Source organism: Haliotis cracherodii, unplaced genomic scaffold (assembly GCF_022045235.1).
Source record: "Haliotis cracherodii isolate W230 unplaced genomic scaffold, xgHalCrac1.p SCAF_4, whole genome shotgun sequence".
NCBI lineage: Eukaryota > Metazoa > Mollusca > Gastropoda > Lepetellida > Haliotidae > Haliotis > Haliotis cracherodii.
Genome location: NW_027266297.1, coordinates 18496294 through 18522268, shown reverse-complemented (window position 1 = coordinate 18522268; position 25975 = coordinate 18496294). Strand labels below are relative to the sequence as shown.

General features: G+C 39.6%; 1 protein-coding gene across 1 annotated transcript in view; it reads left to right on the top strand.

The window, feature by feature from the left end:
* Positions 1–21310, top strand: part of LOC139478754 (uncharacterized) — a 33395-nt gene extending 12085 nt beyond the window's left edge. Inside the window, exons 11-22 of the mRNA XM_071261367.1 lie at positions 406–563; positions 2938–3078; positions 3268–3426; positions 5277–5361; positions 6010–6200; positions 7406–7495; positions 8173–8388; positions 9198–9316; positions 11116–11250; positions 11717–11798; positions 12391–12511; positions 18716–21310. Coding sequence (XP_071117468.1) covers positions 406–563; positions 2938–3078; positions 3268–3426; positions 5277–5361; positions 6010–6200; positions 7406–7495; positions 8173–8388; positions 9198–9316; positions 11116–11250; positions 11717–11798; positions 12391–12511; positions 18716–18933 — 1715 coding nt within the window. The 3' untranslated portion in view covers positions 18934–21310. The remainder of the gene's footprint in view (positions 1–405; positions 564–2937; positions 3079–3267; positions 3427–5276; positions 5362–6009; positions 6201–7405; positions 7496–8172; positions 8389–9197; positions 9317–11115; positions 11251–11716; positions 11799–12390; positions 12512–18715) is intronic.
* The last annotated feature ends 4665 nt before the right edge of the window (positions 21311–25975 follow it).

Genomic DNA, 25975 nt, shown 5'->3' with positions numbered 1-25975 from the left:
GATGGATACAGATGAATCCAATTAACTTGCCTGGCATTTAATTGTGGTTCTTCAGGGCATAAGTTTGCCTTATTACAAGACACATTGGAGTTGAAACAAGAATACTTTCATTTTCAAGTCAAACACTGTGGTTTAGTTCAATCTTTTCATCTTTGCAAAATTGAGGTTATTTAGAGAGACAGGTGAATGCCTGTAACCGGTATTCACTCTTGTGAGTAGAGAGACAGGTGAATGTCTGTATTCACTCTTGTAGGTAGAGAGACAGGTGAATGTCTGTATTCACTCTTGTGAGTAGAGGGACAGGTGAATGTCTGTATTCACTCTTGTGAGTAGAGGGACAGGTGAATGTCTGTATTCACTCTTATGAGTAGAGGGACAGGTGAATGTCTGTATTCACTCTTGTAGGTAGAGAGACAGGTGAACTACAACAGACTCTGCTGACTGAGATGAGACCGAGTCCCCTCACTGTGTACACAGAGCTACTGCAGCTTGGCATCAACATCTCCACCTACAGTGGGGAGCCAGTGCTGTACCGGCCATATGGTGTGGAGGACCCCCTACAGGTAGGCTCAGCACTACTGGTTGCTAGTGAACAGGAACAAGACTTCTACCACATGCAATTTCCCACCTCACCTCAAACCACGAAACTATGTCCAGCAGTGTCCTGTAGTTGCCATAATGTGTCTGTCAAATGCTTCCCAGCATTACTGCTCCTATTCTGGTCCATTCTTTATCATAAATGTTTACTTTATATGTAAAATTGTTTGCCTGAATTAGCCTGTGAACTGTCACCATTGCCATACCTTAACAAGCTACTCATGGAGCTCTCTGTACCATCGCTGCCACCAGTTCCCACTCACTCCAGGCATGGAGTTTAACTCGCATCTGTCTGACTGTTATGTTTACAAACAAGTAATGATTGAAGCAATGCTGAATACTCTTACCCCGACTAAATTATTTTCTTTGGTTGTCAACTTGAATTTCTATTTCATTTTAACTATAATGTATTCAGCTGAGTCAGAATGTAAGGGGGAAGTCGGGTTCTTTTCTGTTATTCTGCTATCTCGATCCGATCTGATTAAACAAACAAACAAACTTAAATTCATCTGGGAAATAGTCATTCAGTCGTAAGTATTTCCTAATTTACATTGATGGCATTCTCAAAGACATACAAAAAGATAAATGTCCCTACATTTGGGGTTAGAGGGAACATTTTCAATATTCTTATAATGGCAGCTTGGACACTGTTGGCAGTGATGTTACCTGGAGAGTGATGAAGGTGTCACAAGCAGGAAGGAGCTTGATGCAATATGTATGGAGGAATATGCTGTGACAGACTGAAATTAAAACAACTATGAAGAGCTCCGTGTCCACATTTTATTCAGTAGACTCTGCATAATTCGACAGAACCTCATCACATGTACTTGGATGTGTTGGGCAGGTTTCTGGTGTGTTTGGGGGTCCATATGAACACATGTACTTGGATGTGTTGGGCAGGTTTCTGGTGTGTTTGAGGGTCCGTATGGACACATGTACTTGGATATGTTGGGCAGGTTTCTGGTGTGTTTGAGGGTCCTTATGGACACGTACTTGGATGTGTTGGGCAGGTTTCTGGTGTGTTTGAGGGTCCGTATGGACACATGTATTTGGATGTGTTGGGCAGGTTTCTGGTGTGTTTGAAGGGCCATTTGGACACGTACTTGGACGTGTTGGGCAGGTTTCTGGTGTGTTTGAGGGGCCGTATGGACACGTACTTGGATATGTTGGGCAGGTTTCTGGTGTGTTTGAGGGTCCGTATGGACACATGTACTTGGATATGTTGGGCAGGTTTCAGGTGTGTTTGAGGGTTCATAGGGACACATGTACTTGGATATGTTGGGCAGGTTTCTGGTGTGTTTGAGGGTCCGTATGGACACATGTAGTTGGATGTGTTGGGCAGGTTTCTGGTGTGTTTGAGGGTCCATATGGACACATGTACTTGGATGTGTTGGGCAGGTTTCTGGTGTGTTTGAGGGTCTGTATGGACACATGTACTTGGATATGTTGGGCAGGTTTCTGGTGTGTTTGAGGGTCTGTATGGACACATGTACTTGGATGTGTTGGGCAGGTTTCTGGTGTGTTTGAGGGTCAATATGGACACTTACTTGGATGTGTTGGGCAGGTTTCTGGTGTGTTTGAGGGTCAATATGGACACTTACTTGGATGTGTTGGGCAGGTTTCTGGTGTGTTTGAGGGTCCATATGGACACATGTACTTGGATATGTTGGGCAGGTTTCTGGTGTGTTTGAGGGTTCATAGGGACACATGTACTTGGATATGTTGGGCAGGTTTCTGGTGTGTTTGAGGGTCAATATGGACACTTACTTGGATGTGTTGGGCAGGTTTCTGGTGTGTTTGAGGGTCCGTATGGACACATGTACTTGGATGTGTTGGGCAGGTTTCTGGTGTGTTTGAGGGTCAATATGGACACTTACTTGGATGTGTTGGGCAGGTTTCTGGTGTGTTTGAGGGTCAATATGGACACTTACTTGGATGTGTTGGGCAGGTTTCTGGTGTGTTTGAGGGTCCGTATGGACACATGTACTTGGATGTGTTGGGCAGGTTTCTGGTGTGTTTGAGGGTCCGTATGGACATATGTACTTGGATGTGTTGGGCAGGTTTCTGGTGTGTTTGAGGGTCCGTATGGACACATGTACTTGGATGTGTTGGGCAGGTTTCTGGTGTGTTTGAGGGTCTGTATGGACATATGTACTTGGATGTGTTTGGCAGGTTTCTGGTGTGTTTGAGGGTCTGTATGGACACATGTACTTGGATGTGTTTGGCAGGTTTCTGGTGTGTTTGAGGGTCTGTATGGACATATGTACTTGGATGTGTTGGGCAGGTTTCTGGTGTGTTTGAGGGTCCGTATGGACACATGTACTTGGATGTGTTTGGCAGGTTTCTGGTGTGTTTGAGGGGCCGTATGGACACATGTGTTCCCCAGGCTACCACAACCAGACCGACAATACACCCAGGAGGAGGCCGGGGATGAAGAAGAAGATAAAGAAACTGAAAAAGAAAAGAGACTGGCCTAACAGGGTATGTTGCATGTCATTTACACAATATGTAATAAAACTTAGCAGAACTTTATACTATTAATGTTTTGGAAATATGATTTTGTGTATTTTTTATTATGGTGAATTTGGATTGCTTATGTGAAATAAGTAAGCCAACAGATATTTTCTTAATAATTACATAAATAAGACATGTTATAAATTCTCTATTCAGCATATTTTGGATGAAATCGATGCCACCCTCCCAAAGGATCATGGGATGCCAGTGGTGTCGCACGTGACATGGAGTCAGGTTGTGGAGAAGTCCCATGCTCCACGACACCCATTCCTGCCCGAGGGTAGATGGGCAGGAGAGTATACCAAGGCAGCCATGGTGAGCCAATATCCGTAAAATATATGATGGCTGGCCATGTGTCAGTTTACATTTGGTTGTGTCATGTGTGAAGTGGTTATAAAACGTAACTTAATGACCACTAGTGTTGTCATGTTGTTTGTTGTGATCTCTGTAAGGGCAACATACTACCCAGTGGTCAAACAGTTGCTTCAGGTCAGACCTATGTGATCTCAGCCCACTCTCCTACCCAGAGTTCCATGCTGCCGGCAGCCAGCCAGCATAGTACCTCTGCCACAGGCCAGCGCCATGTGACGATTCGTCACATCTTTCACAGTCCATTCAAGATATTGCATATGCTTTTCATCCGTTTCATTTTTGACAAGCTTTCAAATTGTGATAAACAAATGTCAAAGAATGGTTACGGTTCATTTAAAAATTATCCTAAAACATGAAAATCTACTTGCTTTTGCGTAGTTATCGTTTGTTTACATTGGTTGTACGGCTCCACGTGCTGTCATCGAAGCCCAACGGAGAGCTAGCGATACGGTCTCTTTGATGTATAAATATATATTGTCATGTAACTCACTGTCGCGGTTGTAGTGGCATATCTATATAATTATGCAAAACAACATGTAAATTGCCCCAAATACTTGCTTTAGTCCGTTCTATACTGATTTCTGAAAAAACTCGTTTGTTTACAAACAAGAGAAAGGTCCGGTCACGTGATATGCAAAATTAGCCTGTGGAGGAATCCATATTGAAAGTAGGCAGAAAATAACATGTTGTCCAAAATTGCTGTCATGTTATATGAACTATGTGTCGTGATCTAGTTTACAGTGAAATCATTCCATATCACTACTCCACAGCTGCCCAAGGTGTATAGGTAGTGTATTAAACCGAGTTGTGCTGGAAGGTCAAAGGCACTGCAATTTGCTGTGCAGAGTTATATCCCTTAGGTTTCAATCAACTCTCGTCCAGATTATGAACCTTGGCTTTCAACAGCATACCCATGCTCTTGGGTTTCACTCAAGTGGTAAGACCCATGAAGATCTGGGTAAGAATAGGTCTTCAGCAACCCATGCTTGCCGTAAAAGGCAACTATGCTTGTTGTAAGAGGTGACTAACGGGATTGGGTGGTCAAGCTCACTGACTTAGTTGAAACATGTCATCGTATCCCAATTGCATGGAATGATGTTCATGATGTCAATCACTGGATTGTCTGGTCCAGTGCAGCGTTAAACAACAAACAAACAAACAAACAAACCAAAGTGGTAAATATCTCAGGAATTTATTTACAACCTGCTCAGAGAAAGATAATGGGCCCCAAGTCAGCAGTATTTCTCAGAAATTGTCCCCAGAAGGGAATTACAAAGTTCCTGTGTTATCTAAATATAGTTATGTGATGGCTGGTTGAGGTATCTTATATTGCACTGATAACAATTACTAATTACAATACAATGTTGAAAGAAATCTGAAATTTAGAAAATAATAACTTTGAAAAAATCCCAGATTTGAACAAAATATCAATGTTTTCCCTATTTGCCTGTCAAGGGCAATTAGTTTGGAGTCCTAGATAAATCCCTGTAGCTATGGTTGGGATCATATTATATTGCCATGCAGTGATATAACTGAAGTAATGTTCACAAACAGTGTTGAACTCAACTCACTCACTCACTCTGTAATTTCCAGCCAGTCTCATACACGTAGCTGTGTTGCTAGCTGGGGATTCCATAAAGAGTGGAAGTGAGGTTGATTGTGGAGGACTGTTTTTAATGTATCGACAGTATATGGGTTAAAGTACAGGGAAGATTTCATGTTTGGATATCACTACATAGGCCATCACTCATATGACAGTGGTGTTATACCCAATGACATTTTCTGTCATGTAGATTGTGTTCCTGATTGATGGATGTGGAAGCTGTCGACGCAACATTGACGTCTTCCGAGAACTGCATGAAGCAGTGAAGTTTATAGGTGAGAGTCTGTTCCTCATCTAAGTTGGCACAGTGGGTAGAGTGTTTGAGCTTAATGGACAAGTAAAGAGTTCCGTAGTTACCATTGCTGTTTTGTATGAAGCTCAATTTGGTGGACCCTGCATTTTAACTAGAAAGAAAAACAATCAGATTTATTGGAGGTTTGATAATTGCCCCAATCTTTAGTCTCTGACTGGCAAACATGAATGGCCCTTTGTGAAGGGTTTCACCACCAGCACAAGCAATAGTCTTCTGTCAGGATATTACAGCGCTCCAGGAAGTCGAGACAAGTTGAAACAATCCCGACTGGTTACTGAAGAAACCGCAACAATTAGCTACACTGTGAGAAACAAACCAAATCCGAGTACTTTATGAAAATATGTGTTATAGGCTGGATACAGGTGAGACTGATGGGAAAGGAGCCTTCAGTAGCCTGTGTTCATGACATGTTATAAGGAATAAGTATATGTAAGTTATTGTTTGGAGGAGGCCTAAATTGTTTTCATTACTAATTTGAAAGACGAAATTAAATGTCAGTTTTGGCTGTTGTCTTTGTGTTTGTCATCTATTTCACCTTTTCCTAGATCTTGTTGGTCATTTAATTTCTTTTATAAGTGATCAGGGAACTTTTCTATCTCTGCTTTTCTAGACGGTGGCTCCTTCTACCTTGCGAACTGTACGCAGGATCGGCAGTTGTGTGTGGACCATGGCGTGACAGGCTTCCCCACCATCATGGCGTTCCGTGGGTTCGGGTGGCTGGGCCATGGTCTGTGTGTGTCACCACAAGCTGAGAGAGAGATAGCAGAGTCCATCAGGATGGACTATCATGGTGTCATACTGGTGGGTACATTCATAGAGTGTCATGGTCGGGGCATCATTTGGTGGTCTACACTCGTGTAAGCTCCGTCTGCATCAACAGAATGCCTCAGTATGAAAGCCTGTGTCATCCAGCTGGATCCAGGTACAGGTGGCCCACTGTTGTGCAGAGTTGCCTCCCTTTCCAGTAGAGATGCGCTTGTAGTTTGAATCCCATATTCATTTCAATCATCATCTTGGTTCTAAGCATCATATGCTTGTTGATGGGCATCACATGATGGTAAATGTCATGACAAGAAAAGGTACTTTCCTCCGATGACATGGCAAGGTGCTTTCCTCCGATGACATGGCAAGGTGCTTTCCTCCCATGACATTTGAAGGTGCTTTCCTCCCATGACATTTGAAGGTGCTTTCCTCCCATGACATTTGAAGGTGCCTTCCTCTCATGACATGCCAAGGTGCTTTCCTCCCATGACACGTAAAGGTGCTTTTCTCCCATGACACATAAAGGTGCTTTTCTCCCATGAAATGCCAAGGTGCTTTCCTCCCATGACACATAAAGGTGCTTTTCTCCCATGACACATAAAGGTGCTTTTCTCCCATGATATGACAAGATGCTTTCCTCCCATGACACGTAAAGGTGCTTTCCTCCCATGACATGTAAAGGTGCTTTTCTCCCATGATATGACAAGGTGCTTTCCTCCCATAATATGACAAGGTGCTTTTCTCCCATGACATAACAAGGTGCTTTTCTCCCATGACATGACAAGGTGCTTTTCTCCCATGACATAACAAGGTGCTTTTCTCCCATGACATTTAAAGGTGCTTTCCTCCCATGACATAACATGGTGCTTTTCCTCCCATGACACGTAAAGGTGCTTTCCTCCCATGACACCTAAAGGTGCTTTTCTCCAATGATATGACAAGGTGCTTTCCTCCCATGATATGACAAGGTGCTTTCCTCCCATGACATAACAAGGTGCTTTTCTCCCATGACATTTGAAGGTGCTTACCTCCCATGACACATAAAGGCGCTTTCCTCCCATGACACGTAAAGGTGCTTTTCTCTCATGATATGACAAGGTGCTTTCCTCCCATGACAAGATGCTTTCCTTCCATGACAAAGTGCTTTCCTCCTGCAGTTGATCAAATGCCTAACTGCCATGGTTAGATGAAGTTGTGTATCTTTCAGGTGTGGTCAGTATTTTTTTATTGTATATATTTTTCAGGTAAAACATATCATGGAGTGGTTCTCCTCTGTGGCAAGCCCAGCCGTGGACAACCTCAAGTTCAGGCAGCTTCCTCTCATGGAAGTAGTGGTAGGTGGAGGACATACAGTCTCACTCACTCATAATATATGGGGCAGGACGGGAAATCTGAGATCTCACTTACTGATTTCCAGACAGTAACTATGGAAGTGATGGACTTTTTTTTTTATCTGGCACCCCCCAAATAATTATGTTTCAGGTAAGACCCAATAGATGTGGGTCGGTATGGTACTTTTAAAAAAATATTGTTTTACAGTGTTCAACAAAGATTTTTAGGACTCAGTTTAGTTGCAGTGCTTCTTTAATTTGTGTGCACAGCATGGTTATGAATAAATGAAACGTGAGTTTTACAAAGGGTTAACTATGATTTTCCTGATGGCTGTTTCCAGCTGTGGTAAAAACGTTTGAGTTGCACGTGATACAATGGGTCACTTGGTCTACCTCAAGTTTTTTACCTCACAGTTGAAATTGTGGGGCATTTGGGTTTGAGTAGTTGCTGCTCAAATGCTTATTCGACCGAAAACAAAGTTTTGTTGCTGATGAATATACGATCATGTTCAACTATGTCATTTTCTCCTGGGCGAGAAATTAGAAGAAAAACGGTACCACCCTAAAAATAAGCCAAGAAATTACAACAAGTCCAACACATAACACATTGTTGTGGCCTATGCTCTTCCTTACAACAAGAGTAATAATTGTTCTTGCAACTGAATCAATAAACTTTTCAGGATGAAGATGTTCGCTTGACTGCTACTCTCATGCCGAAGTATTCCCGCTACCTGCCCAAGGCTATGCAGACAAGTCCTGACATGTTTTACTCATATCAGTGTTATCGCTTGGCGTGTGAGAGACTGTATGGACAGGCCAAGTGCTACACCGTGTACAACAACCAGGTCCCCCCAGAGGAGTACGAGGAGGAAGATCTGGATGTGGTGGTGATCAAGGTATGTGCTACACTGTGTACAACAACCAGGTCCCCCCAGGGTAGTACGAGGAGGAGAAGGAGGAGGAGGAGAAGGATGATCTGGATGTGGTGGTGATCAAGGTAGGTGCTACACCGTGTACAACAACCAGGTCCCCCCAGGGGAGTACGAGGAGGAGAAGGAGGAGGAGGAGAAGGATGATCTGGATGTGGTGGTGATCAAGGTAGGTGCTACACCGTGTACAACAACCAGGTCCCCCCAGGGGAGTACGAGGAGGAGGAGGAGGATCTAGGTGTGGTGGTGATCAAGGTAGGTGCTACACCGTGTACAACAACCAGGTCCCCCCAGGGGAGTACGAGGAGGAAGATCTAGGTGTGGTGGTGATCAAGGTAGGTGCTACACTGTGTACAACAACCAACTCCCCCTAGGGAATGACGAGGAGGAGGAGGAGGAGTGAGGAGAAGGAGGATCTGGATGTGGTGGTGGTGATCAAGGTAGGTGCTACACAGTGCAACAACCAGGTCCCCCCAGGGGATGCTGAGGAGGAGTACGAGGAGGAGAAGGATGATCTGGATGTGGTGGTGATCAAGGTAGGTGCTACACCGTGTACAACAACCAGGTTTCCCCAGGGGAGTACGAGGAGGAGGATGATCTGGGTGTGGTGCTGCACTGTGTACAACAACCAGCGGAAATTGATTCCCTATGTGAGTACATTACATGAAGCCCTTTCTTTCATGTGGCTGGAATATTGCTGAAAAGGCGGAATACCCAACTTACTTAATATCGGTATCCATTGTACAAGGACATTGCATGTATTATCTCCTGTCCAGGTGGCTTTAGAGAGGAGCGACGGCATGAAGGCCAACATCATGCAGACTGGACGATACCTGCGCCACTCCATCAGCGAGGAGCTGGGCCCACACCTTCACACCTTCCACAAACCTCACAGGTAGGCCTCACCGAAGGGATTTAACAGGGACGAGTACATATACCGATGGAAACGAATAAGGGAACAATGAAAAATATAGGGAAATATGCTTTACTGTCAGTACATTTGAGAGCGAATACAGATTCAGCACATGTCAGAATCAACTGTTGAGTGTGTTTGTGTGCATTGTTTCCAATGTGCATTTGCTGAACAAGCCTGGGAACCCATGATAGCATATCATTTTTCACTGTGTCTAAAACTATGTGTTCCCTTATTCATTTACATCAGTATAGTGATACATTTTTAATTATTCTGCATTACTCCTTAATGCATTCACTGCTTACCTTATGACAAGTAATATGAAAAGAATACATCACCCATCGCAGATCAATTTTAGGATTGTAGACGGAAACTGAAGGTCTAAATTAATCCAAAAGGAAAGCTCCGCTGGGACATGTCTTTGCTGTGCTGACCTTAGGTGTCATCAAGGTCACAGGACAGCGACTGAAGGTCAGTAATTGGGATTTCAGAACAACAACTTTATTTCTTCATCCAGGACCTTCACAGTTGAGCTGTCCTTCTAGTTGTCGTAAGGTAAGCAGTGAATGCATTAAGGAGTAATGCAGGATAAGTATACAAATGTAAAAACTATTTTAGATTTTACTAATTTTCTTGTCTTACAAATTAAAGTTGTCATTACTGGTGGCAGGATCTGTTGAATTCTTTATTCAGTACAGTACAGGCCACAGACCCTTTGTACAAAATGTATGGCATATTTATGGCAACAGTCACAATGATAAAATACATGTTCTCTCTTCTTTACTTTGATCAAAGACGTATATAGAATTGTATATACGTCCGTGCTGTGATGCAGATATTTAGCGATATTAAAAATCAGCTTTGTGTTGGTTGTAGATAAAAGAATATTAAACTTATTGACATTTGGATGTAGATAATATTTTGGCGTAGGTGAGTGTATGCAGGGCACACTAGCAGGAACTGAAACTCGTCTTCTATTAGGCCAACTTGACATAGTTTCCAACATCTTTCTTCATGAGGGATATTAAGTTTTCTACCAGTTTCTATTTCCAGCCAGTGTGCACTGCATCTAAACCTTGACATACATACATATACCTTGATCTGTTGTTATGTACAGTAGAGTCATGTTATAGCTGTGAGATATCGAGAGGTGGAGTAGCCTTGTCACTGATTTCTTGTCAAGCGAAAGGTTTGGGGTTGATTCCCTACATTGGTAGAATATGTGTCCCCTTGGGGATGAGGCATTGATGCATGATGACCTTCGCTCACAGATAGAGCCTCAACAATGGCCCCATGAAGGTATGCTAACAATAGCATGACCTCCCTGAAAAACCCTGATCCACCACAAAAATGTCAAAGACACGCCAGAGAAGAGAAACAAATGCTACTCAGGGTTTTACTAACATGAAGATGTGTATTACAAAGGTAATAGGGACAAATAGGAACTACAGTGATCCCTCGCTATTGTGGCCTTTGATATAACGCTAACTCGGTTAAACTGCACGGTAACGCATGGCTCCCAAAATTTATGTATGTCTTAAATAACTCAGTTTTAGTCTGACAATGTTTTTACCACATTGCAAAAATCATTACCAGCAGAACACTGCGAGCATGCAACACCGGATATACCAATCATGTAAGTGCCAAGAGTTTTTAGTTGTGAAATAATTGTTTGTGAGAATTGTTTTACCGGTAGGTCTATGGATATGTTTAACTGATATTTAAGTTTACAAAACATGTATTTAGTTATGTTGTCCAATATTGTCTTGTTTATTATGTAGATACAACCTTGGAAGCAGTCAGAAGTGTGAGGACAACCATGGCGCCTGTACTGACCTGATAACGTCTTTCACTCGAGATCATGCCCGCCTTCCAGTCACCCACCTCACCGGCATGTCGTTCCACACCAAGAACAAGTATGAGACAACTATTTGATATTCTTGGGATGACCTGGAAATTTGTAAGATAAAGACTATTTTTTGGTTCACTGCAATTATTTTGACGTGTCAGTTTTGTAAATATATTTGACAACACATTTTTTTCAGGATATCTGGGGCAAAATTAGACTTTTCCAATATTTTCTGAAACAATTCTTTTCCTCTCCCAAGTTGCGGAGTCCGACACCCGAAGCAATAGGATGCTGGCGACCTATTACATCTCTGGTTCTTATTTAGGACATGTCAAAGTTAACCCAAGATTCGCAGCATGATATCTTGGAAAATGGCGGTGGATAAAATAAGGCTAAAAGAAAAATTTCCTTTTCAATAAACCATATTTCGCTTCTTGGGAATGGTGCCAGTTTTAGGGCAAGTTTATAGATGAAACTAGAGACATAATTGATCTAAATGTACTCATCTACATCTTCATCTCCTGTGTGAGTAGTCCGCTGTTTGAGGAGGATCTGCCGATACTGCTGAGTCTCGTGCATCAGGACAACATCACGCAGCATGCACACTTCATGCAGGTAAACGACACTATATCATAATGGCAATGCCCCTGCCTATAAAGCAACACTGTTTATAAGCTGAACTCTCAGTGCTAAATGACATACGTCCTCTATGATCCTAGTTTATAGACTGAAAATGTTACATCCTTTACCAGTGGCTTTGGCATTTTTCAATAAAATCAGATGCATGTGTTTGTTTTCTTTTCTGCAATGTCTAAAAATGATTGGTTAACCAAGGTTGAATCTAGTCAACCCGGATTGCTAGAAATGTAGTAGCTTTGGTTGACTTGGTCACTCAAACTTTAATAACCGAGCACAAGTAATGTTTCAATTTCTTCACAAGCCACTACAATATCTAGTCCTGTTCTAAAAATGGATTGCAAAATATGGAGCATAGTCTTTGCATGTATGTCGAATGAAATGTTTTCAGCCATTATCTATGATCAGTGAACTAAGAATCAAAGGGTATTCACTCAGAAAAGCTTCCACTTCCACAATGAGAGGATATCTGAAACAAGGGACATAACTCTTGCAGGCATATCGGCTAAATTTCTGCATGCTTATAATGAAACATAATCCAAATTCTAATGAGGAAAATGAATCTATTCAGATGTTGATGGATGTGGGTACGAGTCTGTATCAGGATGTAGCTGTGATGACTGTGGATGTGGATCTGTACCCTGACTGGGTGTCAAGGTTTGTACCAGCTGGGTACCACAAGAAGGCATCAGGTGGGTGCCATCATACTCTTTGTTTACAGTTGGTGAAAAGGAAGATGTTTCCTGTTTTTTTACTGTTAGCTTTACATCAAATTTATCCTGGTCAATTTTTCCTGTTTTCTGAGAATGTTTTGTTTGAATTAAGCATCCTTTTCCTCGTTTTCCAATGTGAAAAATGAATTGTCAATCTGGATGGATGAACTTTGTGATGTTATCATTTACTCCATCTGTGAATGGTTTGTGGGTTAGATGCAATAGAAATCTCCATTATTATTATTATTATTATTATTATTATTATTATTATTATTATTATTATAATATTTGTTTTAAGGTCACTTCATTCAATGTTTAAATATTACATATTTCTAGCATACACTTTGTTTATTCTTCTAATAAAGTGATGTAAGTTTTAGACTCTGTAGTTCTACATAATGGCAGGTTAGCGTATCGAGCGTATGTGTTAGGTTCAGCTTGATTTGGTACTAAATCGAAGGAGATCATGATGTGTATTACTGCTAATTTGGTTAATATGGTTTAAAAATTAAAAATGTTTAATTAAAACTGCTGATTAATGATTAGATGATAATTAAAAATAAGTGTCTGCTAGAGATTGTCTGCTCTTCAGTGTCAACACTTCAGCATTGTCTATGTTATGTTTGATTTGTTTTATTTGTTGTTTAATGCCACACACAGCAATTTTCAAATAATAATGGAGTGCGGACCAGACAATATGGTAATTGATATATTGAGCAATGATCCATCCATCAGTGTACAATGACACACATTCAACCAATTTATTGAGCCTGACAACCTGATCAGTTTGGTCACCTCTTGCAACCAGCACAGGTTGCTGGGACCCACTTCTAACCGGGAATCCGCTAGGGACTGTGTGGGTGCTCATCATGACATATACAGGGGTTGATTCCTTTGTTTGATAGATCCTTGGCTGTAAAATACCTCAGTATGTGTGAACCAGTTTCACTCACTCATGTGGGATAAACAGCAACCTGTCACAGTTATCTCCCTTTGGCCATATCTGACAAGGACTATCTCGTGATTCCTGTGAACCTATATGAAATATTGTGTCTAGTTTGGCTTATTTCCTGATAGGCAATTAGGATAATTTCCTTTATGAAACAGTATGCTGTCATAGTTGATGACTGAAAACATATATTATAATACAATATTTAGATATATGCAACATTTTGATTGTATACAATTATACAAGTACAATGCAGTTAATAAATGTAAGCCTACAAAGTAAGTATGCTTGTACAATCATTCTTAAGTTTGAGTGAGTGAGTGAGTGAGTTGGGTTTAACGCCGCTTTTCACATTATTCCAGTTATATCACAGCGTGTCAGCTTAATGTGGGTGGAAAGCCGGAAGTGATGCAGGTCTCAGACATTTACCACTTCGGTGAAACCCATGAGCACGGGTATGGTGCTGACAAACCTAGAAACATAATTGGGGCGAACCGGGATTCGAACCCACAATCATAGGTTTCTGGCGTGCCCAAGGGATGCAACTCTGCACTGCGAATCATGGCGGCTTAGACGACTGGGCCACCCGTGCCCCCTCTTAAGTTTGAAATTCAAGTTCAAAATGTCAGTCCATGGATCAGTCACTTTGTTAATTGTGTGTCATCGTACCCTGACAGCGTGGATTGTTGCTCATAATATCAACCACAGGATTGTCAGGTCCAGACAGAATTATTTACAGGCCGCTGTCATGCAGCTGGAATGTTGCTGAGTAGGCTGTTAAACAATAAACAATCAAACTTAATTTTATGTTGTATCGACAAGCTGAAAGGGGAAGTTGTTTGAGATTCCTTCCTATCCATGCTTCAGGGACTGCCTCCATGGTCTAGTGGTAGAGCATCTGCCCTGACATGGTACTTATTGTTACCATGCCTAGCTCTCGGCAGTAAGGGTCTAAAACAAGGACTGGTCAGCTCAGAGTCATTATACCGAGTAGGGTATTCATGTTAAACAGCGGCATTGCATCTCAGTTAGCTAGCACTATAAAATTGGCATTAGTCCAGACTAGTACAAGCAGCCACACAAACACACACACGTGCATGCATATCGCCATATAAGTGCAATAATCTGGAACGTGACTTTTCACCTCACCACTTCCCACTTTAAGCTGACATACAGAGCTTTACTGAACAATGTTTAAAGCAGATTTGAACAAAACTCACTCACTCACTCTAAGACCTGCATAACATAGGGCTTTCATTCCACAGTAATCTGACATGCAGATGACTGAACAGTGTTCAAAGCAGTGTTGAACAAAACTCACTCACTCTAAGAAGGACACATACACTACCTATTGAAGTGTACATAGTGTAGTATATTCATATTGCCATAAGAATACCCAGCTTCACCTCAAACAGTTGCCTCACTTCACAAGGATGTTTCTGTAAAATGAAATGTTGTTTCTGGTATCTAACTATAATATCAAAGATCAAACAGCCAGCTCTCATTTCCTCCAGCCTGGGAACAATCGGCTAATACGTGTTCCACTTCAGTCAGTAGGCCCGGGGAAGTGGTCGGACCAATTATTTGCATTATGACAAGAGCACTTTTAGGCAGGATCCTGTGGTGTAATTATAATTTATTTGTTGTCTGGTTGCTGAAAATGTTGGTTTCTACAAATTATATAATTGACAATATGTAAAAAACTTTCTTCTTTAATACTAGGCTCTGTATGGATGCATGTTTAAAGTGCAGGCGCCTGTTCAACAAAATGATCATAGTAGGACGATTGTAACTCCGGGAGTTCCACACCTGAACACAGAATTACAACAGCCGTAGTGCTATGATTGCTTTATCAAATAGCACCCTGCACTATAAACATGCATCTGTGCAGAGCCTAGTGTTAAACATGAACATTTTTTTACATATTATAAATAATTATTATTGTTCAGAAAACATTTTAAGCAACTTTTCAGCAAAAAATCAGAGTTTTAAACTTTTATCGAATTCTTTTCAAAAGACACACGGGAGAGATTCTCTTCATTCCTGGATACTCCCAAGTCTGTCACATCATTATCAGTGGGAGGCAATAAGAACTGAGGGAGGTGTGTTTAGAATTAAGTTAAACTGACTTAGCAGTCATAAAAACCTGTTCAATTAGGATTGTGTAGACACAATCTTTCTCTGTGACAAAATAGGAGAAAAATCAAACCTGATTTTGCACTATTAAATGAAGGCAATGAATATGTCCATTATCTTCACACACAGACGTTTGAGTGATGCATTATTTGTTCACGCTGTTGTTGTAAGTGCATTCTGCTGCAGTGCAGCTGATCTGCATGACATGTAGTCGACCTGTGCATCTATACACAGGTTAATTGGATCCAGTAGTGAAACACATTCTTTACTGAGCAGGAGACGAATATGGTGGGCGATTGTGTTCTCAGCTGCACTTATATATTTTTCAGTCTTTAGTTAAATGAACTTATGTTTTTATGATACTAGAGATATATAATGTTGATTCTTTATACTCCCCCTGCCAGGAAGTGGAAGAGGGATAGAGTCTATAGAAATGGGCGCTGTCCATCCATCCTTCCGACTTTCCATCTGTCATGTTTCGTTTCCGGAGCAGAACTAAAAAAACATGAGAGATATCTTAACCAAACTTGGCACATAGACAGGTCTAGTGATGAACTGGTGCCTTTTGATAGTTTGGGATTTTTTGAAAACGTACTATTTATGTTTCCATGGCAAAGATTTTGACTAAGACTGGACATGTCATACTGGCGGGCATATGAGTATTTCATGCTTGTCTTATTTACTTTTTTAATTATTGATTTAGTGTTTTTGCATTCAGAACTCCCCATTTATTTTGGTACTTTGACTTGGAATTTCTTAAATTAAATTCAAATAGATCTGAGCCCTGTTCCACAAAACTATCTTAGCGCTATTACTGTCATCATGAATGGATCAGTTTCTGGATGTAACTGAGGACATTATTGAAGACGGGACGAATGGGAGGAGTGGGTTCAGTTGTAATCGCGCCATAGGAGGATGTGTTAATACAACTGTTTGAGCAGTCGTCCCATTTTGAATTTGAAAATTCAAATATGGTGAAGGCTTGTATTAGATTAATCAGCAAGCATCTTTGCCCATTTAACGAAGTCATCTTGACGCTGCTACAATGATAAGTCTATGTTGAGATGGAGCAGGGTAGCCATGTGGTTAAAGTGTTTTCATGTCAAGTCAAAGCCCCATCTTCAATTCCCCACATGGGTACAATGTGTGAAGCCTATTTCGGTTGTCGTCCGCCATGTCCAGTCTATGTTCCAAATGGGAGTGGGGAAAGACATAGCGCTAAGATCATAATGCATGGACACCATGGAAGGCAGGAACAGGACCAATGGGAAGAGTGGATTCGGATGAGATCACACCAAGGTTGATGCCGTGGATCTCTGCCCTATCCCAAGCACCCCCATGGCTGACCGTACTCTTCATGTTCGTAATTATAAAGAAAGGTTTATTTAAATTCGACTCATGCAAGTGGGATAAAACTAGGGCAGTTTTATGGTTTTATGAGATATGTCTGTTTTTGGAAGATGACTGTGCATAAAGTGATTTTGTAATTTGTATACGGTTTAAAAGTGGTTCATCATTTACCATCAGGGTACCCTGTTTATGTCTGTGTTCTCTGTGGTATGTATATCATGGAGGTGGAGGAATAGCCTTACAGCACATTCACACAAAGTCCTGAAAGATCTAATTTCAAAACGTTTTATTTGTCATAAAAAGTAATGATGGTTTATATGAAGGGCATGGTTTGCATGTCTAGGTATTTACTTCATATTTAATGTGTTTTGGTCGTTGGAGACCATGATTTTCTACATATGGGGCAATATGTCCCACCCTGTCCTTGTCGCTTGTTATTATTAAAAACCTGTTTTGAAGATTTGAAGATGGTTTATGATGTTTATATGATGGCTGCTTTGTTACATGTTGTGACAGCATCTATCAAGAGAGTTGGTGTTGTGTCCAGTGCACCAGACTGCATTCATTCTGAAACTAGAAGGCTTGAGGCATATGAGTCTTGTATTGTTTGTCCCTAAATTAATAGACCACCTCCTTGGCCCAGGGGATAGAGTGTCTGCCGGAGAGCAGAAGGTCCAGGGTTTGATCATACTAAAAGACGTTGATAGGTACTACTTGTTGTTACTTTGCCAGGCATTCGGCATAAAGGGGCTAAAACAAGGAGTGGTCGGCTCTGAGTCAATATACTATGTGTGAGTGGGAAATTCATGTTAAACTAAAGCTTGGTATCTCAGTGGGACAGCACTATGAAATGGTCATTAGTCTGGACTAGTACAAGCAGCCACACACACACACACACAAACACACACACAAACACATACACACACAACCCATACTATGCTTTTCGTAAGAGGTGACTAACACGATCAGGTGGTCAGGCTTGCTGACTTGGTTGATGCATGTCATTGTATCCCAACTGCATGGATCAATGCTCATGATGTCAATCACTGGATTGTCTGGTCCAGACTCGATTATTTACAGATGGAATCTGAGCTGGAATATTGCTAAGTGTGGCATTAAATAACAAACAAACAAACAAACAAACAAACATTCCAGAGTGATATCTTGTCATTACAGAGTGATGTCATGTTACTTAAGAGTGATGTCTTGTTTGAACTGTGATAGTTCACATCAACATGATCGATCGATCAAGAGCTTCAGAACAGTATTGATAACTTTTGTATTTTACAAGCCCAGAGGTGGCACGGGTTGGGTCCTTTGGGCAAGCCAGAAACCTATGATTGTGGGTTTGAATCCCGGTTCGCCCTAATTATGTTAGGTTTGTCAGCACCATACACGTGCTCATGGGTTTCACCGATGTGGTAAACGTCTGAGACCTGCATCACTTTCGGCCCTCCTGCCACATTAGGCTGACACGACATGGTATAACTGGAATACTGTTAAAAGCGGCTAAAGCAGTTGAAATGAAATTTCCAGACTCTTGAATACTCAATAATATCCTAAAATCTGGAAACACATTATGTTTATCAACATTTTATAATGTAAACAGTTATCAGTAATGTCCATAGCACTCTGTCTCTACTCCTGAATCTGTAAAATTGGCAGCCCCAGTCTGATTTATGCAGAGTCCACCTTTAACTTTCTGTCATTAGTCATTGTCATTTCTGAGCTTTGATGTATGGTTTCAGTGGAGTCGGACGTGCCTCGCCTGTTTCACTACCCACGCATCTGTCTGATCCTCCCCCGCGACCACCATCATGCAGCCTTTTACCCTCCTGTCGACGACGCTGACAACGTGGGTAGCACCCACCCACACTTCACCTACACAACTGATGGATTGTTGGGATTTGCCAGAAACTTCTTACAAGATCCTTCATCCCATCTTATACAAACGGAACATTTTTAATGTTTTTACAATTCAAGGTTACAGAGAAACTGTTATCGGCTTCTCCCTTCCTCTGAGTGAGCTCAGTTCTTTGTTCATGTAGGTAATAACATCGCTGGGGATAAGTATTTGTATCTTTTGTTACTCAAAAAGGAATGAAAGCAAAAAAATAATAATCTACTTTTTTTAATTGCTTTAAGATACAATGATTCAAACACAGTATGGAGCATCCTGTTTACTGTGTGGCATCGGTCAACTTGATCTTGATGAGGACATACCACTCTTTTAATTTGTTTTCTGGAGCATGATTTCTTGGTCAACGTGCCAAGGTAGGAGGTTAACAGAAATTTGTCAGCTTTGATTGAAGACTAGATATATATTTGTTTACTAAAAACACAGAGAGAAGTTATATTGCATACTGCTGATAATTATTTTTACTTGGATTTTGACTTTTCTGTAAAAATAGTAATTAAGTGTGGCATGGCCTAACACTGATATAATGATTTTATGCACAGTGAAGATGACAATATGTTATATTTGAATCAAATATTGGTTAATGAAAATGCTCCATATCAAAACAATTTATGACCTAGAAGAAGTCCTCACTGAGAGAGAAGGCTGCAGGTATAGATTTAAGCTCATGTCAATCACTGGATTGTCTGGTCCTGCCTCTATTATTTACAGACTGCTGTCATAGGCTGGAATAACGTTGAGTGAGGCGTTAAACAAAAAAGAAAGAAAAAGGGAAAAAAGATGACAGGAGAGTAAACACCTGTGTGTCAGTGAGAGGAGTGTTGTGTCTACTGAAGTCTGTGTTGTGTCTGTGTCATGGTCATGGGCTTAGATCACTTTGTGGAAGAGGAAGCAATGATGAAATATCTACTAGATTACTGGTAGAATATCCCCAGATGAAGAGCTCTAATAGTTGGAATTTTGTGCAATGTCATAATTCTGTATTTATTTATTTTTTGAAGAAGAAAGTACTAGGAATGTCAAAAGAAGTAATTATTGTACCTTTTTGTACATTTGAATCAAAACATTTTGCATTTACTTTGATATATTTACATATATGCGTACACCTGAGGCAGGTCAGTTGGCATTGCATTTTTATAGGGCCTTTATTATTTTATTTATTTTCCAAAATATAAAAACAATAGAGAAACAGACTCCTTTCAACTCCTTTTAGTTAAAATATTCAAATAGAAAAATTCCAAGTTAGATGTAGCAAGACGTTTACAGCATTACATACAGCAAGAAGTCAGCTGTAACAAATCCTTGGAAATGACAATGATGTCATATGTTATGTTCTGTGATACAAGCTGTTACCTATGAAAGGTCCTTGGAAATAACAACACTGTTACAACAATGCTGCATGTGATGTCTGCAATACTAACAGTTAGCTATAGAGGTTACCGTATTCAACGTAATAAGCGCCCAAGGCGCTCTCAAAATTAGAAATAGGGGGCTCTTATTAGAATATTATTTTGAGTTGAAAGATCGTAAATTTCGTGGTTTATGCTAACAGCCTGAAATGTTTACATACGACAGATATATTTTTCAAGAATTTAATTGGCCATAATTAAGGGTGATATAACACACAAGTGTGTATTATTCACGAATAAATAAGTCTTGTGTACATGGATCAATCGGAAGGGGTGCTGATTGGGATTGTTCACTAGCCAATATATTAGCAAATATCGCTGTGGGCGCTTATTAGAGCGGGGCACTTATTACGTCGAATACGGTATGTAAATTTGGAAATTGATACATACAGACTACCAGGGAAATGAGAGTGTATTTTGTAATGTTGGTGTTGGCTCCTTGATATGATTGGTTTTCAAGTTGGCCTGCATCTCCTAGTTTGTTGGAAGTAGTTTAAGTAGGTGCTGTTTGAGGAAAGTGATAGAGCCTACATATTTCCTGGTATGTGTAGCTAGGCACTGCTTCAAAACAAGGACTTGAAAGTTCATGATTTCTCTTAATCAAGTCAAAAAGACCAGAAAATTAACTCTTTTTGTTTCTTGTTTCAACTGATCACATTTCATTTTAAATGTGAGGACCAAAAAGCAGTCTCTGGTCTAAGACTACTAAGTCTCATGAGGCATTGTTTTATTGTCGTGTTTTCCCCCAGGTTTTTTTCACAAAGCCATTGTGGGTAACTCTTCCAACAGTTCCGTAGTAATTGCATGCTGCATACCATCATAAAGAGAAAATTGATTGTTGCATCAAATATCCCAAACTAGAAGACTAGGCATAAAACTATTTTAGTCCCATAGGGCATGAAATAATATGTAAGAACCATGTAAATTTGTATGACACCCATGTGTGGCCTGTACAGCAGAACCCGTTTAGTCTGGACACCTTGTCAATCTGGACATGTAATACTGAAAACAGTATTGTTTGGATACCCATGCTGTTTGTTCATAAATACTTGGACCATGTGGGTCAATGACCTTCACATACATGTAGTATATTGCTTTAATTTCTTTGTATTTTGTAACATTTTTTTATATATATTTTGTATATTTATGCATTTGTCAGCAGCTGGCTGCTATTACTTAATAATGTATTATCTATTTTGTATATTTAATCTTTCTAAAAATATATTAATTACATATTTAGCATATTGAATAATTTAGAAAAAGTCAGATGTTTGACATTTTCACCTTAAGCAATGTGAAGTTGTTCATCCTTAAACATTTGAAAACCAAAGACCTGTGCCTTGACGAATGTGATGCCTTCTGGTTTCACACAGCTGGTGTTATATTTGTGCTCTGAAAAAACAAACAATCATATATCGAGATAAATCAAACTGATATCTCATGCTTTGTATATTCCTTCCACTATTTACTTTACATATAAAATTAATTGAAATAAAAAAAAAATAATATCAGTCAGACTTGAATAATTACATTCCATACTCAAAACTTTTACAGGGATGTGTTATGGATAACTAGAAGTTGGATATACATATGACAAGGGGTATTATGGATAACTAGAAGTTGTATATACATATGACAAGGAGTATTATGGATAACTAGCAGTTGGATATACATATGACAAGGGGTATTATGGATAACTAGAAGTTGGATATACATATGACAAGGAGTATTATGGATAACTAGAAGTTGTATATACATATGACAAGGAGTATTATGGATAACTAGCAGTTGGATATACATATGACAAGGAGTATTATGGATAACTAGAAGTTGTATATACATATAACAAGGGGTATTATGGATAACTAGAAGTTGGATATACATATGACAAGGAGTATTATGAATAACTAGCAGTTGGATATACATATGACAAGGAGTATTATGGATAACTAGCAGTTGGATATACATATGACAAGGAATATTATGGATAACTAGCAGTTGGATATACATATGACAAGGGGTATTATTGGTAACTAGAAGTTGTATATACATATAACAAGGAGTATTATGGATAACTAGCAGTTGGATATACATATGACAAGGAGTATTATTGGTAACTAGAAGTTGGATATACATATGACAAGGAGTATTATTGGTAACTAGAAGATGGATATACATATGACAAGGAGTGTTATGGATAACTAGAAGTTGTATATACATATGACAAGGAGTGTTATGGATAACTAGAAGTTGTATATACATATGACAAGGGGTATTATGGATAACTAGCAGTTGGATATACATTTGACAAGGAGTATTATTGGTAACTAGAAGTTGTTTATACATATAACAAGGAGTGTTATGGATAACTGGAAGTTGGATATACTTTTGACAAGGGGTATTATTGGTAACTAGAAGTTTGATATACATATGACAAGGAGTTTTATGGATAACTAGAAGTTGGATATACTTTTGACAAGGGGTATTATGGATAACTGCTTCTTTATTCGTTTGTATATACAGGACATTTTAGTGTGACTTCATCAGGTGCAATGTGTAGATACAATAACTAAGTTGTTCGCCATTGTTTTCCTTGTCATGCATTTAAATTTTTTTCTTAATTTTTCTTAATTTTGTCTTTACTATTTTTATAAATTCATTTGCTGATAAATACAAAATAAATATCAAAATCATCACTTTTGAAATTTATATGTGGAACATATTTGCTACATTGTCAATGTCATTAACTCAGATTTTTTTATACAGAAAGGATCCCTACTGGGCAGAGGGATCCAGGTGTAGAAGATCTGATATTAATGAGATTGGCTACATTGCTGTAATAGCCCTCACTTGCAAAGATCATGAACACATTCAACATCAACATTCCTGTGTATAGGAAAAGTGTTCATTATCCTTGTGTTGAAAGAAGACATGTCTTGCTTGAAAACATTTAGCTAAAAATAGATCACACTTTCATGTGATATCTATTCTTGAAAATTCCTCCAGTGCGAAATGTTAAGCAATAATTGTTCCCCGAGTCTAGATTGTTAGAGGGGTATTAATACCCCACCCCTGTGTTGAAGCACTACCCACACCTGTTGAGGCCGTTCCAATGATCATTTCTTGTGTTGTCCACAAATTGCTGTCAAGTATTCAATCACACTCGAAAGAGTCTCCTCTATGTGTTTCTGACAATATGGTCTTATCCTAGAGAATGCTTAAAGACCCATTCTATAGATGCAGATGACTGATTTTCCGCTGATGTGATTTCATGTGAAAATATGCGACTTTCATTCATGTGATTGTGTGTGATCTCCTGTGCTGTCACAGACTGTCACACAGCCATTCAATGCTCCCTCCTATACGTCTGGTTAAAGTCATTTTCAAAAGGGATTTTGTTTCTTATGTAGAAAGATGAGTTTGACACTCACTCACAATCTACAGTAGTGAGCGAGTTAAAATTTAACGTCGCATCAGCATTTTTTTCAGCCATATAGCGACCAATCTACAGTATCTCTTATGTGACCAATCACTTCCACATCACCCAGGGTGTGATCTGACGTAATCCACGACTTACTACAACTTCGGTGAATTTCATGACATAAGTGATTAATGTAATTAAACTCAATTAACTTTGACATTTAGGTTAATTTAAATTATTTTAAACACATGAAATGGCAAGTCAATTGTTCACCTGAAAGAAACACGGGAACATATAGTACAAGTCAAAATAGGAAATTGCATTTTTGTCACTGATGCCTCAAATTTCGAATGGCCTACGATATTCTTTGTTGTTTTGCAACCTTCACCACTGTTTTGTTCAACTTCATTAAGTCAGGTTTGCCATATATTTCCAATTAATTTGATTAATTAATAAATTAATGTAAAGCCTCAATCAGTTTAATCCATTTTTCAATATACCACAAATGTTTAACTGACAAATGTTCACTCCAGTAGTCAAGATCTTGATAACACCTGTAAACAAACGTTCACAAGATCACCATCTACTTCTGAAAATAGATATATTCCTGTCATGTGCAGGTATGAGTGCTTCCCTCGGGTGTTCACAGGTGTGGGGTGCCAGGCGGTGCTCACTGTAATGTTGTCTGTTCAGTATCTCCTCCCACCCGGGCCCCATTGTGTCCCCTCCGCTCGCTGGACAAGGGGAAAGACTCACTATGCACCCATGCACAGAGGACATCTTAGACCGTAATGGAGCCTTGGGAATGGGGTCAACATACTCCAGTTTGTTAATAATGGACAGCAGTACGTATGTGCGACCTGCTTGACTGGTCCCGGTGTGTACACATCTAATGCATTGTCCGGTTATGGGTTCCTACAGAAATATTTTTGTTTGAAGAGTAAATCCGTTTTATTGTCAAACTGATTCTGATTAGAATTAGAAAAACGCCGTATTGGGTGCTGTGTTTAATGACACGGTGTGTCACTGGTTTAGGTAAACTCGGGCGAATGTATCAACATACCATACGTGGATTTTATCAACTTACTGATGTCCTGTTTAACACCTGTGTTTTTTGGCTTTTTGCTGTTCGACCTATTTTCCCTTACACTTTTGTCTTACCCAATCAGTCGTAAGGGTTGTGTTGTGTTTTGTATGCGTTTAACACATTTATCGCAATTAACAATTCCTGTCATTGTTCTTTATATTTGTCTTTTTTTTTCAAATGACCAAAACAGTACCTTCCTATATGTCAACATATATATTTATTTTTATTAATGAGACAACTAGTCCTTTATATTTCTTGATAACTGTACTGTTCAACAACGAGGCTTATATAATATTAACTGATGGTGTTTTTCTATACTAATATTTTTGTTATCACCTCAGTGGGCACAATGGACAATCCGGCATTGATGAAATAATCTTATTAAGTTGACAAGCCTATGCAGATGGGCAATACAGGTGTTCGACGCCGCTCCCCGTGCGTAGGTATGCCTACCCGGAAATGCCTACACCGCCGGAGGACGTTTTGTACCTGCGAATGTTCAGTCAGTGTAATGTCTCAGTGGAAATCTACCCATTTCACTTAAGAGGTTGTGCACATTTGCAATTTCTATACATTGATGTTAATGGTAACCTGGGTGTATTCTACTGTACTCGTAGCATGTGAATCCTGAGTTAATTTGAACGCATTCGTATGTTGTGATTATTCTTACCCTTTTCCGAACACAGAATTTCAAATATTGCCACTGCCATTTCTTGGTGTCATGCATGTTCGATTCTAAAGTGACACCGATGTTATGTCAGACATCGTATATTTTATTTCCTGTTACATCTCTTTCACATACCAGCTTGTATTATTGTTCTTACCACTTCAGCATTCCGTCCACATATTTTTTTTATGCATGTCTTTTTTATTTGCATCTTATGATAAACATTTATTGAATTATATTATTATGTTTTATCTTTTTTAATTGAATCAGTAGGGTGTATCATGAAGTAAAATGTCTTGGTTATAGAATAAATACATGACTCTGAAATCCATATGAGTAATTGAAATATACCGAAAGCAACTTCGTTTAGTTTTTCCATTAATCATATTGTGTTTAATAAGAAATACCTTTTGATACCGCATGTAATTATTTCACTAAATAACCTTTTTTGATCGATATGTTCCGTGGAAGTATTCAAAACGCGTGCTTATTTAAAATACCTCATT